The sequence below is a fragment of the Arvicola amphibius genome, chromosome 2 (genome assembly GCF_903992535.2).
Source record: "Arvicola amphibius chromosome 2, mArvAmp1.2, whole genome shotgun sequence".
Taxonomy (NCBI): Eukaryota; Metazoa; Chordata; class Mammalia; order Rodentia; family Cricetidae; genus Arvicola; species Arvicola amphibius.
This window is the reverse complement of record NC_052048.2, coordinates 114,836,327-114,850,682: the sequence shown is the minus strand read 5'-3', so window position 1 is coordinate 114,850,682 and position 14,356 is coordinate 114,836,327. Positions and strand designations below refer to the sequence as shown.

The 14,356-nt window shown below is 37.8% G+C and overlaps 1 protein-coding gene across 2 annotated transcripts in view; it reads right to left on the bottom strand.

Annotated features, from left to right (window-relative positions):
* Positions 1-14,356, bottom strand: part of Pigf (phosphatidylinositol glycan anchor biosynthesis class F) — a 34,780-nt gene that overhangs the window by 17,164 nt on the left and 3,260 nt on the right. For both annotated transcript variants that reach the window (XM_038318896.1, XM_038318897.1), the window contains exons 3-4: positions 13,773-13,864; positions 12,332-12,448 (exon numbers count right to left, since the gene is read on the bottom strand). In XM_038318896.1, coding sequence (XP_038174824.1) covers positions 12,332-12,448; positions 13,773-13,864 — 209 coding nt within the window. The remainder of the gene's footprint in view (positions 1-12,331; positions 12,449-13,772; positions 13,865-14,356) is intronic.

Genomic DNA, 14,356 nt, shown 5'->3' with positions numbered 1-14,356 from the left:
CAGAGACATTTCGCTGCCTAGACAGTCACCCAAAGTTCCTCTGTACTGTTGGGGCATCCATCTTCGGCCTACAGGTCCATAGTATCCAGAAGACTTTTTCATGAAGCAGGAAAATTCAAAGACAGTTCAATCACTATCTGTTGTGTCCTATAGAATGTCTCGTAGACTCTTTTACAAATCAGGAACCCCAAAAGATCATCTCATCTTTAGGCAAGTTCAGCAGTCCTCTTTTTGTGGGTTCTTTGTGTCCAGTTTATGCAACAGTCCTGGCAAGAGCAGTTTCTTGCCCAAATGGTTATCAAACTCCATAAGGATCCTCTTTGATGACCATCATCCTCTTGAAGTAGATTGGTGCTGCCAGGAGCAGACATGTCTCATTGCCATAAAAAGCCCTAAGTTATTAAAACATTAAATGCCATATTCTGTAGCCTTTGAAAGATATGAAGAATGCCTATCTGATATATATCTATGCATACCTAGAAAATCTAACTAACATGATTACAAGCTTAATTATTATTGATGATTATCCATTAACAACTTATATTCCCTAATTATATATTACATTTTAAAAATGAACTACACAATTACAATATCTTAATCAAGATCAGAAATACATATACATATAACAAAACTGACCTTAAAATCCATACCAATGCAAATTATTTATACCTATATTGTATTTCCCTTTAAATGTAAAAGAACATTTATAAACAATATTTGGGAATATGGGCACAGTTATTTCTCTCCAAATTGTTTTCTGTTGAATGGGGGCGCTGTTATTTAGGTCTTTTATGGTTTATAACTTGTGTGCTAGGTTCATCTCAGTTGGCAGTTGAGTGAAGTAATTTTTGAGGGTGTTTATAGTAATCTTTTAGGAGGGTGTGGTCTATCATAGCATATTGGGATAGAAGAAATCCATAGGGTCTCATCCTCTGTGAAAACAAAAGTAGACCCTCTCCAAAACAGCATATCCGTAGATCCAAATTTTGAAGTCAAGATACCTTTAGAATATATATGTTGGTTTAGTTTGGCAGCCCATACAATGAAATGTTTTTTTGTATTTAGCTCCTTTACAGTCAAAAAATTTAAAGAAAACAGAATAATACAAAGAATCCAAACTTTCTGTGAATTTTTTATTTTTATGTGGCTTATTTTTTTTCACTTTTTAATCTATAACTATCTGTATTCTGTTTCTTTAAAGACTTTACCCGTTTTAAGGCATTAATTTTATTTTCTCTATATTTTTTTCTCTCTCCCAAGCCTATGTATATTTATCCAACATTGTGACCCATTTAAAGGTCTTTTATGTCTGAATCCATCCTATTGTGAAGCTGTAATTTTTTATTGTCCAGGAGCATTTTTTAAAATGTTAAGCGGTTCTTAAAAATTTAAGTTGTACCATGTAGAGGTAATATGGTACCACCTGTGTCCTGTCCAGTCTAAACCTTAACTGTGCTGTTATCATGGTAATTACGACAGTTTTTGCCTGAGACCAGCATAGTTCAGCATGGCGGAGCCTCTCCGCTCGTGCCTCTGAGCCTTGCATATTGTATCATTAGCATGGTGGAGCTGCTTGTGCCTCTGAGCCATAGCACACAATAACCCCCTTTTAGGCACACAGCGAGTCTAGTTGCCATCAAACAAATCATAGCACTTTATGCCAAATGCTCCATTCAAAGGCTTTGTCTCCCGCAGAAGCCAGACAGAGATCGCAATGGCGGCATAGCCCAGAAACTGGTATTTCAAAATCGCCATTTTTTAGTAGACCTGATCTCGTGGCCTACCCAGGCAGGAAAAGCTGAGCCACAGGCATGGTCTCAGCTACTTTGTTCCCGACCCCTAGTGGGCCCAGAAATGCTCCATAGCTGGAGTTTGCACCGGCGGCAGAACCCAGGAAGCTGCGTTTTAAAATGACCGTGGCTTTCTTTCTGCCACTATGCTAAATTAGGAAATCTCTCTACAGCATATCCTAGCAAACAGCAAAAAGCTGTGTTAAACTCTCTCTCCCTTTTTTTAAAGCCCTCTCAGGTTTTTAAGAGGATTTAGCCCCACATTGGGCGCCAATCTGTAGATGGAATGGCCAAGGGCTGCTTCCCACCACGCAGCTGGCTTTATCCAAAATAATTACATGGAAACTGTATTATTCATTTAAACATTGCCTGGCTCATTAGTTTTAGCCTCTTATTGGTTAATTCTCACATCTTGCTTTAACCCTGTAATTTAGTAATCTGTGTAGCACCACGAGGTGGTCGCTTACCAGGAGAGATCTTAACCTGCGTCCATCTTGGAGAGGAGAGGCATGGCGACTGCCTTCTTTCTCCCAGAATTCTGTTGTCTACTCCACCTACCTAATTTTCTGTCCTATTAAAGAACCAAGGAAGTTTCTTTATTAACCAATGAAAGTAACACATAGACAGATGACTCTCCTCCATCATTTATCCCCTGAAGAAGCTGAACATATCACAACATTACAGCTAGCTGGAACAGCTGAGGCTTTGATGAGTACAATTTATTTCTCTATTCCTCTTCTTTCATTGCAAACTTGTTTGTGTTACTTTACAGTGTCTTCTGCTCTACAACTCTAATTCATTCAAGTATTTTCTTGGTGTAATGAGCCTCTTTCCTAACTTCTCTTCTGTACAACAGAAGCACATGGAGTCTTAGGTGTGAGTCTCCATTGTCTTTTCTCTGTATCTGTCAAATGTTCTCTAGTAACTTTATGCTTCCCAACACTTTCCTTACCCTTCATTTATTTTGACTGGCTCAAACCTTTCCTTCACGCTAAAATTTGATTTTCTAACTTACTTTATGCTTCTCAATATTTCTTTCATTGTTTTGTTTTGTTTTTGAGACAGGGTCTTCCTATGTAGCCCAGGCAGTCCTGGAACTCACTATGTAGACCAGGCTTTGACATCTGCCTCTGCCTCCGAAGTGCTGGGAATAAAGGTGTGCAACATCCAGCCACTTCTTAACATTTCTAAAATATGTTTTAAAGATGTTCTTTAGGTTCTGAATTTATGGCACTGATTCTGCAGTTTGGTTTCCTTCATTTTGGCTCATTTTCTCATCTTTGCTCTTTTTATTAAATTAATATACTTAATAACATGTTTCTATGGTAAATCGTGTGAAAATGTTTGATTTTAGTCCAGGGGCATGTTCTCCTGGAACACATTATTCATCTGCCTGTGCACATGTCTCTCTAACCCCCCATGTCACCCACCCTCACAGTTGTGTGCCATGTCTATTTCTCTTTCTCACACTTTCCACTGACAACCTCTCGAGGCTACCTATTTGCTCAGAAATAGAACAAATGAATTCTCTTTGGTGTTGTCTTTTCATCTTAACTGGCTCCAATTTTTCCTGTTGTGAATCTGCATTTTGAATGCTGGGTGTTATTTTCTACCTGTGTTTTTGTTGTTGTTGTTGCTGCTGCTGCTGCTGTTTTGCATCTTAAGGCAAAGGGAAAGAATGGTGAAAACCAAGGTAGATGCTACCTCTGTGACTCAACAGTAATACTCAGCTAAAGTGGAGTAAATGGTAGCTCCATGGTTCACACTTTAAAAACTCCCGGCCAGGGTTTATACATCCTTTTAGAAACCAGACGAAGCCACTGTGGAGCCATCTGTGTCCTTGGCAGGGGCCCAGGAGAAAACAGTTCTTGGATTCATAAAAGACAAGGAAAGCTGACAATGAGTCAGAGAATGGCTGTTGTGTTGGTGAGAAAAATCTATGTAGCTATAAATATATTCTTCACATTAGGACCCGAGTCTGACAGTGTCAATCAGCTGCCTTTGATCCCTGCATTCTACTCTGGCAATCTAGTTCACAAACCCTTGCCTAAGTTTTGCTGAAACAAATATGTGCATTACACTGCTCACAACTGTTCAAAGAAACTCTTGCTTAAGTTTGGTGAAACAAAGATGTGCATCACCTTATTTACAGGTATGAAAATCTGATAACTTTCAACAGTAAACCAATAGAACAATTTTATTGATATGATGATTAGACTAATTCAACCACAGTGACCTATTCTCCTTCTCAGTAGTTAGGACAGGAAACTACTGTCTTTCCCATCCTAGACCAAGGACAAAGACTGGCAGAATCCTTAAGAAGCACAGAATGTCCTATTTGTAACCAGAAGCACTGGCATCTGTATTACAGCATCACCGTATTCCTCCATGGTCCAAACGATACAGGTTGAGGTTTCACTCCACTTAAAGATCTGATAACTGAAGTTGCTATGCGAAACATGGTACATTTTACACACACACACACACACACACACACACACACACACATGTTTATATATCAGTGGACTAAACTAAATTATAAGGCAGTGATTAGAGTAACTGATTTTGTTTCAAAATTGTACATTATATGAATAAACAAAATTAGAGTATATAAAATCTGTAATTATTGTTCCTTTAATACTATTATTAGTTCTCTAACTTTCTGTTCCATTATTTGAATTTTTAACTTGAATCTTATTTAAAATCATATGCCTTTACTACAAAATCTATATATTTTACTACTGAGGCTAAAAAATATGTACACACATGCATTCTTTTGTAACAAAAAATGGTAAAAAATTAAAACAAGGCAAATTCCTACTAACTTCTTGAAGAACTGATACCAGTTTATTTTCATTTCATAGGCTTCCATAATAAACTTATCTAAAGCATATTATTACTACTAGTACTGTCATGATTATAGAACATTTGCACATAACCAGTAGGGCTGAGAACAGACTAAATGGCCTATTGTTATGCTATGAATAAAATTGAAAGGTACTTAAAGAAATGCTATAGGTCACTCTTCATGACAATAAGGCCTATGTACCTGCCCATATTACTTGGCTTCACTGAAATTCATTATGTTAAATATCAACTGAAATATGCCACTTTGAGTGCTTCCTGTATGCTAATGTATCGGCCACTTGGATGCAATTAACAGTAAGTATACCTGCTTAGATAGGTTCTCGTCCAAATAGGATTTGATCTAAGGAAAAGGGGGGTACAACTCCTCCTGGTGGCTAAAAATATTTTACACAATTTTCAATATAAACTTTCCCCACTAAATGAGTAAGTTTAATCTTTGCTAAGTTTGTGTGACTACATTCAGACTAAGTTACCTATTTTTATATGAGTAAATCTTTGACTCAGTCTCCATGGTTGTTTTCTCTATAATATAAAGATGACAAAGAGAAGCCTGTTTGCGTCTGCAGGACAGGTGTGACTGAGAGCTGATTGAGCATCCTATCCAGGAACATGTTTAGCTCAACGGACCAAGACACTGCAATAACAGCAATAAACAAACTGAGAAATCAAAAAGCAAACTTCACTACAAAACGCAGGCATATGCTAGGTTACTGCTCTCCTTTATAAGATAATCCACATTGAAAGGAACACAGTGATAATACAAGGTGACAAACCAAATTAAACTCTTGCAAATCAAGTATATTCAATATTATGCAGACCAACAAGAAGCTGGCAAAATATTTTAAGAAAACAAATTACTTTTTTGTCATCAGTTTATTTACAAGAACATTCTCTAAGAAGTGGTTTTGTTTACTTTTCTGGAACAACTTTATAGAGAAAGCCTGTTAATGAAATTAAGTATCTAAATTTCAAAAGCATCAGAATTTATCCTTTATATATAAATCTCAATCTTCAAGTTCAAAATGTTTGCGTTTTCAGCTCAGCACTAAATTTACATGAACAAGCAAATAAATACATTAAACCCAGGGGCTGGAGGGGACTCAGCAGCTAAGAGCACCTTCCAAGCACCCAGATCTGATTCCCAGTACCTACATGCTAGCTCACTTACTTGCCACTCCAGTCCTAGGAGTTCCAACCACCTCTAGTACATGGCCTAGTACATGGTCTCCATGTACTAGGGATACACATGTACAGACATATATGAAAGCAAAACCCATACACATACAAATGAACAAAAAAATTAAAATTTAGTTATTTCACTTAAAAGTAGTATAAACGTTTTATATTGATTTGAAGCTTGGTGAGATGTCAATTCAAAACAGACCTGTTCACCCTCAGCATCTTAGGTTCATTCTAGTGCTTCTAACTACGCTAATCAATATGGAGACACAGAGACTTCTGTTCACTCTAATGACAGGTTCATGTGTGAAGGAGGAGTGTCTATGTGTTAATTTTATTGGTTAATAAAGAAACTACCTCGGCCCTTTAATAGGGACAGAAAATTAGGTAGGCGGAGTAAACAGAACAGAATGCTGGGTAGAAGGCAGTGAGGTAGACGCTTTAGGCAGTCACCATAAGCAGTCGCCATGCCTCTCCTCTCCGAGATGGACGCAGGTTAAGATCTCTCCTGGTAAGCAACCACCTCGTGGTGCTACACAGATTATTAAATATGGGTTAATTAGCCAATAAGAGGCTGAAACTAATGGGCCAGACAGTGATTAAAAGAATACAGTTTCCGTGTAATTATTTCGGGTGTAAAGTTAGCCGGGTGGCAGGACGCAGCCCCGCCGCATCTACAGACTAGCGCTCCAATGTGGTGACTAAATCCACTTAAAAACCTGAGAGGACTTTAAATAAAGGAGAGAGAGAGTTTAACACAGCTTTTTGCTATTTGCTAGGACGTGCCCTAGAGAGATTTCCTGTTTAGGAAATAGCGGCAGAGAAAAAGCTGAGTCATTTTAAAACGCGGCTTCCTGGTGCTGTGCCGCCAGTGCAAACTCTGACTTTAAAGCATTTCAATGGCTTTTATAGGACTGGATGTTTGTGTTCTCGCTCTGCATCAGGAGTAAAGTAGCTGAGACCATGCCCTTGGCTCAGCTCTTCCTGCCTGGGCAGACGGCGAAATCAGACTTGGTCAGGCGGGAGAGCATGGCAGATTTCTGCCGCCATACAGAGAGATGTTTCCAGGCTGTGCGGTGGTCTGCGCGTCAGATTTGGCTGTAACTTGGATGAAAAGAGTTTCTGTGCTGCAAGCTCAGTCTCAGAATTAAACTGCTGAGTGTGGCTCCAATGTGGACTGCTGTGTGCCTGGAACTGTGTGTGGCTCAGGGGCACCAAATGACTGAGGCAGGAGCGGCTCAGCCAACTGTGCTGATCTCAGGCAGGCTCTATTGTAATTCCCATAAGAACGGCGCAGTTAAGGTTTAGATTGGGCAGGACACAGGCAGTACCGTATTACCTCTACATGGTGCGACTTAAGTTTTTAAGAAGTGCTTAGTATTTTAAGAAGTGCTCCTGGATAGTAAAAAAATTACAGATTCACAATAGGACAGATTCAGACATAAAAGACCTTTAAAAAAGACCTTTAAATGAGTCACAATGTTGGATGAGTGTACGTAGGCTTGGGAGGAAAAAATATATAAAAAATAAAGTTAATGCCTTTAAAAAAGGGTAAAGTCTTTAAAGAGACAGAATAAAGTGATAGAGTAAAAATAAGCCACGTAAAAATGGAAAATTCACAGAGAGTCTGGATTATGTATTTTATTGTGTTTTCTTTGAAATTTTTGACTGTAAAGGAGCTAAATACAGAGAGACATTTCATTATATGGGCTGCCAGGCTAGACCACAATGGACATCTTAACGGTATGACTTCAGAATTTGGATCTAAGAACATGATGCTTTGGAAAAGAGGGTCTTTTTGTTTTTATAGAGGATGACACCCTGTAGATTGCTTCTATCCCAAAATGGTATGATAGACCACGCCCTCCTGAAAGGTTGCTATAAACATCCTCAAAAACTTACTTCACTCAACTGTCGACTGAGATGAACCTAGCAGACAGGTTATACCATAAAAGACCTAAATAACAGCGCCCCCATTCAGCAGGAAGCAGTTTGGAGAGAAATAACTGCGCCCACATTCCCAAATATTGTTTATAAATGTTCTTTTACATTTAAAGGGGGATATGATATAGAGATGAATAATTTACATCGGTATAGATTTTAAGGTCAATTTTGTTATATGTATATGAATTTCTGATATTGATTAAGGTATTTTGATTGTATAGTTCATTTTAAAAACTGTAATGTATAATTAGGAAATATAGGTTGTTACTGGATAATCATCGATAATAGTAAAACTTGTAGTTATGTTAGTTAGATTTTCTAGATATATAGAGATCTATTTCAGTTAGGCATTCTTCATATCTTTCAAAGGCTACAGAATATGGCATTTTAAATGTTTTAATAACTTAGGGTTTTCATGACAATGAGACATGTCTGCTCCTGGCAGCACCAATCTACTTCAAGAGGAAGATGGGCATCGAAGAGGCTCCTTATGGAGTTTGACAGCCATTTGGGCAAGAAACTGCTCTTGCCTAGACTGTTACATAAACTGGACACAAAAAACCCGCAGAGAGAAGACTGCTAAACTTGCCTAAAGGTGAGATGGTCTTTCGGGGTTCCTGATTGATGAAAGAGTCTGCGAGACGTTCTGCAGGACACAGCAGAAAGTGACTGAACTGTCTTTGGAATTTCCTGCTTCATGGAAATGTCTGCTGGACACTATGGGCCTGAAGGCCAAAGATGGATGCCCCAACTGTACAGAGGAACTTTGGGTGACTGTACAGGCAGCGAGATGTCTCTGTCATTTCTAGAGTTTTGGAAGTTACTTATTTCTTGTTTACTTAGGTAATATTATATCCTTCTGGAGTCTTTGATGGAGTTAAAAAATATATAGTTATTGTTTTCCTTAGTTATAATAAAAGATAAAGTAGATATAAATATTGTAACTATAATTCTTGTTTGATAACTATTTTGTTATATGTAATTTTACTATGTTAAAGTTAAAGCCTTTCTTTTTGTTTGAACAGAAAAAGGGGAAATGATGGAGGAGTGTCTATATGTTAATTTCATTGGTTAATAAAGAAACTGCCTCGGCCCTTTAATAGGGACAGAAAATTAGGTAGGCGGAGTAAACAGAACAGAATGCTGGGTAGAAGGCAGTGAGGCAGACACTTCAGGCAGTCGCCATAAGCAGTCGCCATGCCTCTCCTCTCCGAGATGGACGCAGGTTAAGATCTCTCCTGGTAAGCAACCACCTCGTGGTGCTACACGGATTACCAAATATGGGTTAATTAGCCAATAAGAGGCTGAAGCTAATGGGCCAGGCAGTGTTTAAAAGAATACAGTTTCTGTGTAATTATTTCGGGTGTAAAGCTAGCCAGGTGGCAGGACGCAGCCCCACCGCTCCATCTACACATGTGCACTCCATACTGCATTAACTGGCAAAGCTGTACTTTTCTCTGTGGTATTTATGTACTACACTTGCTGGACTGGTACTTAAAAATCAAACAGAATTATTGAGACAAACTGTAGTTAGGGTGGAGATATGATAGACATATGATTGAGATAGAGATATGATTGGGAGATAGATGCTCCCAATATTTGTTAATCCATTTGACAAACATTTCTTGAATGGTTGCTCTTTGATTTTTATTATCTTACTCTAGAAATTTTGAAAGGGTAGCTTTTATAGTCTAGTGACATTTCAGTGGCATCTGAAGAACCTAACAGCTTCCTATTACAAGCCTAACTTTTAATAACCAAGAAATCAATTCAATATCTTACTCATTATTTTCATCCTGAATAGGGCTCAAATTTCACAGGCTAGCTAAAAAGTTTCAATGAAAAGTTTCTCTAGCTTATCTACTAGCTTCTTAGATGTTTTCCTCAGAGATAACCATTACTTCAGAGATCCATGGTTCTACCTCTTCTACCTTTCCAATTTTGGACATAACTGTTGCATCCCATACACAAGTTTTAATCTTGGTGGGTTTTCTGCTTAAGCTAAGTAGTGCCAGAATGCAGCAGTTGGTAGACTGCTTGCCTCCCATATACAAGGTCCAAGGTTTAATCCCTAATACCACTATAGCAAGAAATTAAGTATCAATACATGCTACAACATGAATGAACCTTGAAAACATTATGCTAAATAAGAGAAATCAATTACAAAAGATCATAAACTGTAGGGCTCATTTATACAAAATGCCCAGTACAGGCAATCCTACTGAGATGGCAACAAGATTCATGACTGCTTAGACACAGTAACAGGGTAGCAATAAGACATAAGAATATAAAACTTTTTGAAGTGATGAAAAATCCCTAAAGTTGACTCTAGTGGTGGGTATGCAGACCTGAGACTGTACTAAAAATCATCATTTCATATGTTTCAGCAGGTGACACTAATAGTGTATGAATTGTATATTGTTTTTATTTTTTTTCTCCCATGAGCTGGCATGATGGTTCAATTTGACATAAGTTTACATCATATCAAGAGGGAAGCTCAATTGAGAAAATGCCTCCATTAGATTGACCTGTAAGGCATTTTCTTGATTGATGATTGCTCTGTGAGGTCGTAGTCACTGTGGGTAGTGCCACCCCTGGGCATGAAGGTGTATAAGAGAGCAGACTGAGCAAGTCAGAAGGAGAAAGCCGGTAAGCAGCATCCTTCCATGGTTCTGCTTCAGTTCCTACCTTGACTTTTTGCCCTGACCTCCCTCAATGATAAACTATGATTGGAACATGTAAGATAAATAAATACTTTCCTCCCCAAGCTGCTTTTGGCCACAGTGCTTTATTGCAGCAAAAGAAACCTAAATAACACAGCAGATAAAAACACTTGCTGCCAAATCTGTTGACCAGAATTCAATCTCTGAGACCCACATGGTGAAAGGAAAGAACCAACCACCCAAAGTTGTTGTTCTCTGACCTCCACACATGCCCTATGGCACAACAGCACCTGAACATATAAACGCACATGCATATACACACATTAATAAATAAATAGAGAATATATATAACTACATCTCCCAACTATATTAGGTTACTTAATGTATCATAAGCCATATTCATCCACACCTGGTGTTAATTCTTGATCAGATTTCCAATAACCATCTTTCACTAATTCACAATAACTGATAAGAATCAAATTTTAAGTCTTTTCCTATAAAAAGAATATTATTTAATGTAGTATGTGTTGTTGAACCGTTTCAGTGTAAAACTGTGCTACCATATTTATTAATTTCTTCACTTCTTTCTTTGTCATTAATGAAGTCTCCAAGCATTATGACTCTAACTCCATCTTTTCCCATACTGCCTAATTTTTACAAAGTACAGTAAGTTTTAGAAAACACAGGTCGAGTGACAGACGAACTATAGAACCAGGTTACTTTGTGTCCCCAAATATATAACTTTGACACAAAATTTAAAGCTGGCTAAATCACTAATCTAGCTAAACCATTAAGAGTTTCAGCCAGTTTCCATATTTAAAATTTTCAAACTAAAATAAACTAATTCCATTGGAGATAGTATGCTAACACTGTGGGGATGGGTGGATATTCAGTTATGATTTTGATCCTAGAAACTTTATACTCATAAAGACAGCAGTTCCAGAAAAAATAAAAATAAAACACAGCAAGACCATATAAAAAAATAACCACTACTCATTCTAAAGAAAACTGTAACTTACAGAGACAGGCTACCCAGAGCCCGTGCTCTGCTCTCCTTGAGCTGATTTCCTAATCACACAAACCACAAGCTGACTTCAGTTTCTGTGCCCCTCCAGCACCCTGCAGAAGCATCCTCTCGCCTTTGGGACTTCTGATGCAATCCACCGCAGACCAGTTTCCTTGTGCAGCCCCGTTCTCTCTCCCCTCTTCTCCTACAGCACTGATTAGGGATTTATGCACTTCAGCCATTTAGCTGCTCTTTCCATTCTTAGCCATGAAAGACAGGGCCCTTCGGTATAATCTGAGCATTCTAGAGCCCACACAGAGCCAGCACAATGTGAAACACAGAGTAAATGCTCAAGAAGTTTTGCTGCTGGGTTAAAAATAGGGCAAACTGTAAAGACTAACTTGCCTGGTTTCTCAGTTAAAAATTAACCATTTTTAGTATCTATCATTTCAGTGGCTTTAAGGACGCTAAAACTTTAACTCAGATATGCTGAAAACGTAGGTATGGTAGCTACATAAATGACATGGTGAAGCTTGCACTCTCAGCGTTACCATAAAAAGACCACACAAGAGATGGCTAGACAAAACATTTCTAGATTATGAAACTTCATTTCTACATTATGAAACGCACAGAAGCAATTACACTTTGTAGTACTCTCTCTCGCTAATGTGGAGGCAGAAGCTGTAGTTCTCTGTCTGGAATTCTCTCAAACTGTCTACCTTCAGCTTCTGTTCTCCAAGAGCACGGCCCCTTTCGGCATCTCGAAGAGGCAGACAAATGCCTCAAAACACTCACAGGATGAGTACACCAACACGAACAGGAGAGACTTCTGTAGTTCTTTTGAATTACTATTGTCACTAAAAGAGAAACGCTCAACTTACCCATTTCTACTGAAAACTCTCAGCCATGCTTTGAGATTTGGTCCTAGCAAACACAAACAAGGTACTGTAGTAAAAGTAGATAAAATAACTGCAAATAAAAATGTTTCCAACACCAACCTAGAATGAAAAAGAAAACCTGTTAACCTTTCAAAAGTGTTAGAGGTCCATGTCTTCACAAGTCTATCATCATTGTAAGAACATTCACTAGACAAGAATCCTCTTATACTTTACTCTGAAAACTACCTGAGACCCACTAAATAAGACTAAATCATTCTACTAGCTGCAAAAACATCCTAGAAATTACCTGGCTTTAATCACAAATTTCAAAAATGTTAAAAATCTGAAGATCCAGACTGAGGCCTTCTTGCAAACAAAACCACCAAAAAGCTCAGTTCTAGGTAATTAGCTTTCTTCCTCAACAACCTTCAGAACTCTAAAGTTGAACTGCTTTTTTGTTTTTAACATTAAGAGACTAGACTAACGATCAGCAAGTTTCACCTCAAGAGTTTATGTCTGGAGTCTAACTATTTGCATTTTGATAAAATCTTGAACTAAGGAATACATTGTCTATCACTGATTCTCTTAAGATAGATTACACAGAAATCATTTTCCATGACAAGAAAACTTTCCTGCCCTGCATGAAATAGAACAATCTGTTAGTTTATTGTGTATATACGACTATGTGTGTATCTGCATCTGTAGCTTTATGTGTGCATGCACAACCACACATTTCACCATGATCATTTAATCACTGCTAAAATGAAATGTCTCATATAAAAAATATTTGTGAATTTAGTTTCCACTAATTTAAAACTGGCCAATTTTAAAGACTTAAATTTTAATATAAACAGTGATATCTGATAAAGGAATCTACGTCCCTCAAGAAAATAATTCAGTTACTGTAGAAACATATTTGAGTCACTGAAATACTATTTATAACCAATATACACATATCACAATAGTGAGTTGCCTGCATAAATTAAGGCATGTCCAGCCTGTGGCCCTCATCCAAGGATAGCTATAAATGCATTCCAAATCATAAACTTACAATTGCCAGATTTTGGTAATAATTATCACAAGGTCCTTAAATACAATTCTGTAGATGACCACATCATGTTGTAATGTCAAAAGGCTGGACACCTGGAGGTTTTTCACAGCCACACACTAATTACTATGATGTGTGTGTACGTGTGTGTGTGTGTGTGTGTGTGTGTGGTGTTTACGATGTACAGTTGAGTATCAGAAAGCTAAATAACAGAAATATATGTAGAATTAAGTTGTCTCAATGTTTTTAACATAACAGTACTAATAATAGGACAATGATAGTTTTTTCTACCCTGATCCATTAATCAAACCAAACTATGACTCTACTATCGTTGCTAGGAGTTAGCAGATCATTTAGTAAATACATGAAAACAAAAAGTAAATATTCAGAACTCACTCTATTAGCGGTGCTCCATACAGAACAAAAATGATATGAAGGAAAAAACAAGACAGAAGAAAGTAGATGCAGCACTTCAAAACCCTGGTTACCTAAGAAAGAAAGGAGTACACTGAAGACTCAAGACCCACTTAAAAAGCCACTGATTCTGCCATTTAATACACAAGTACACACTGCTCCCACTGCATCTGAAACAGCTGGATCACATCTCACCACATACACAGTCCTCAAACTACAAAAAACTTAGAAGACAGTGCCAGCAAAATGGTTCAGCAGGTGAAGGCACTTGCCTCCAAGCCTGATAACCAGAGTTCAATCTTTGGGACCCATGCGATCAAAGTAGTGGACTACTCTCTGACCTCAATATGAAAACTGTGTTACATGTACACACACACACACACACACACACACAAAAATATTTCTTAAAAATTTAAAAGACAAATATACTCTACACTACAAAAGCCAAAACGGATTTCTGCTTATGTGGTGTGATTACAATATTACTAATAAAGAAATACTAAGAATAGAGTGTCAGGATACAAAACCCAGTGACCCCACATGAATTATCCACAGAAAATAATGAA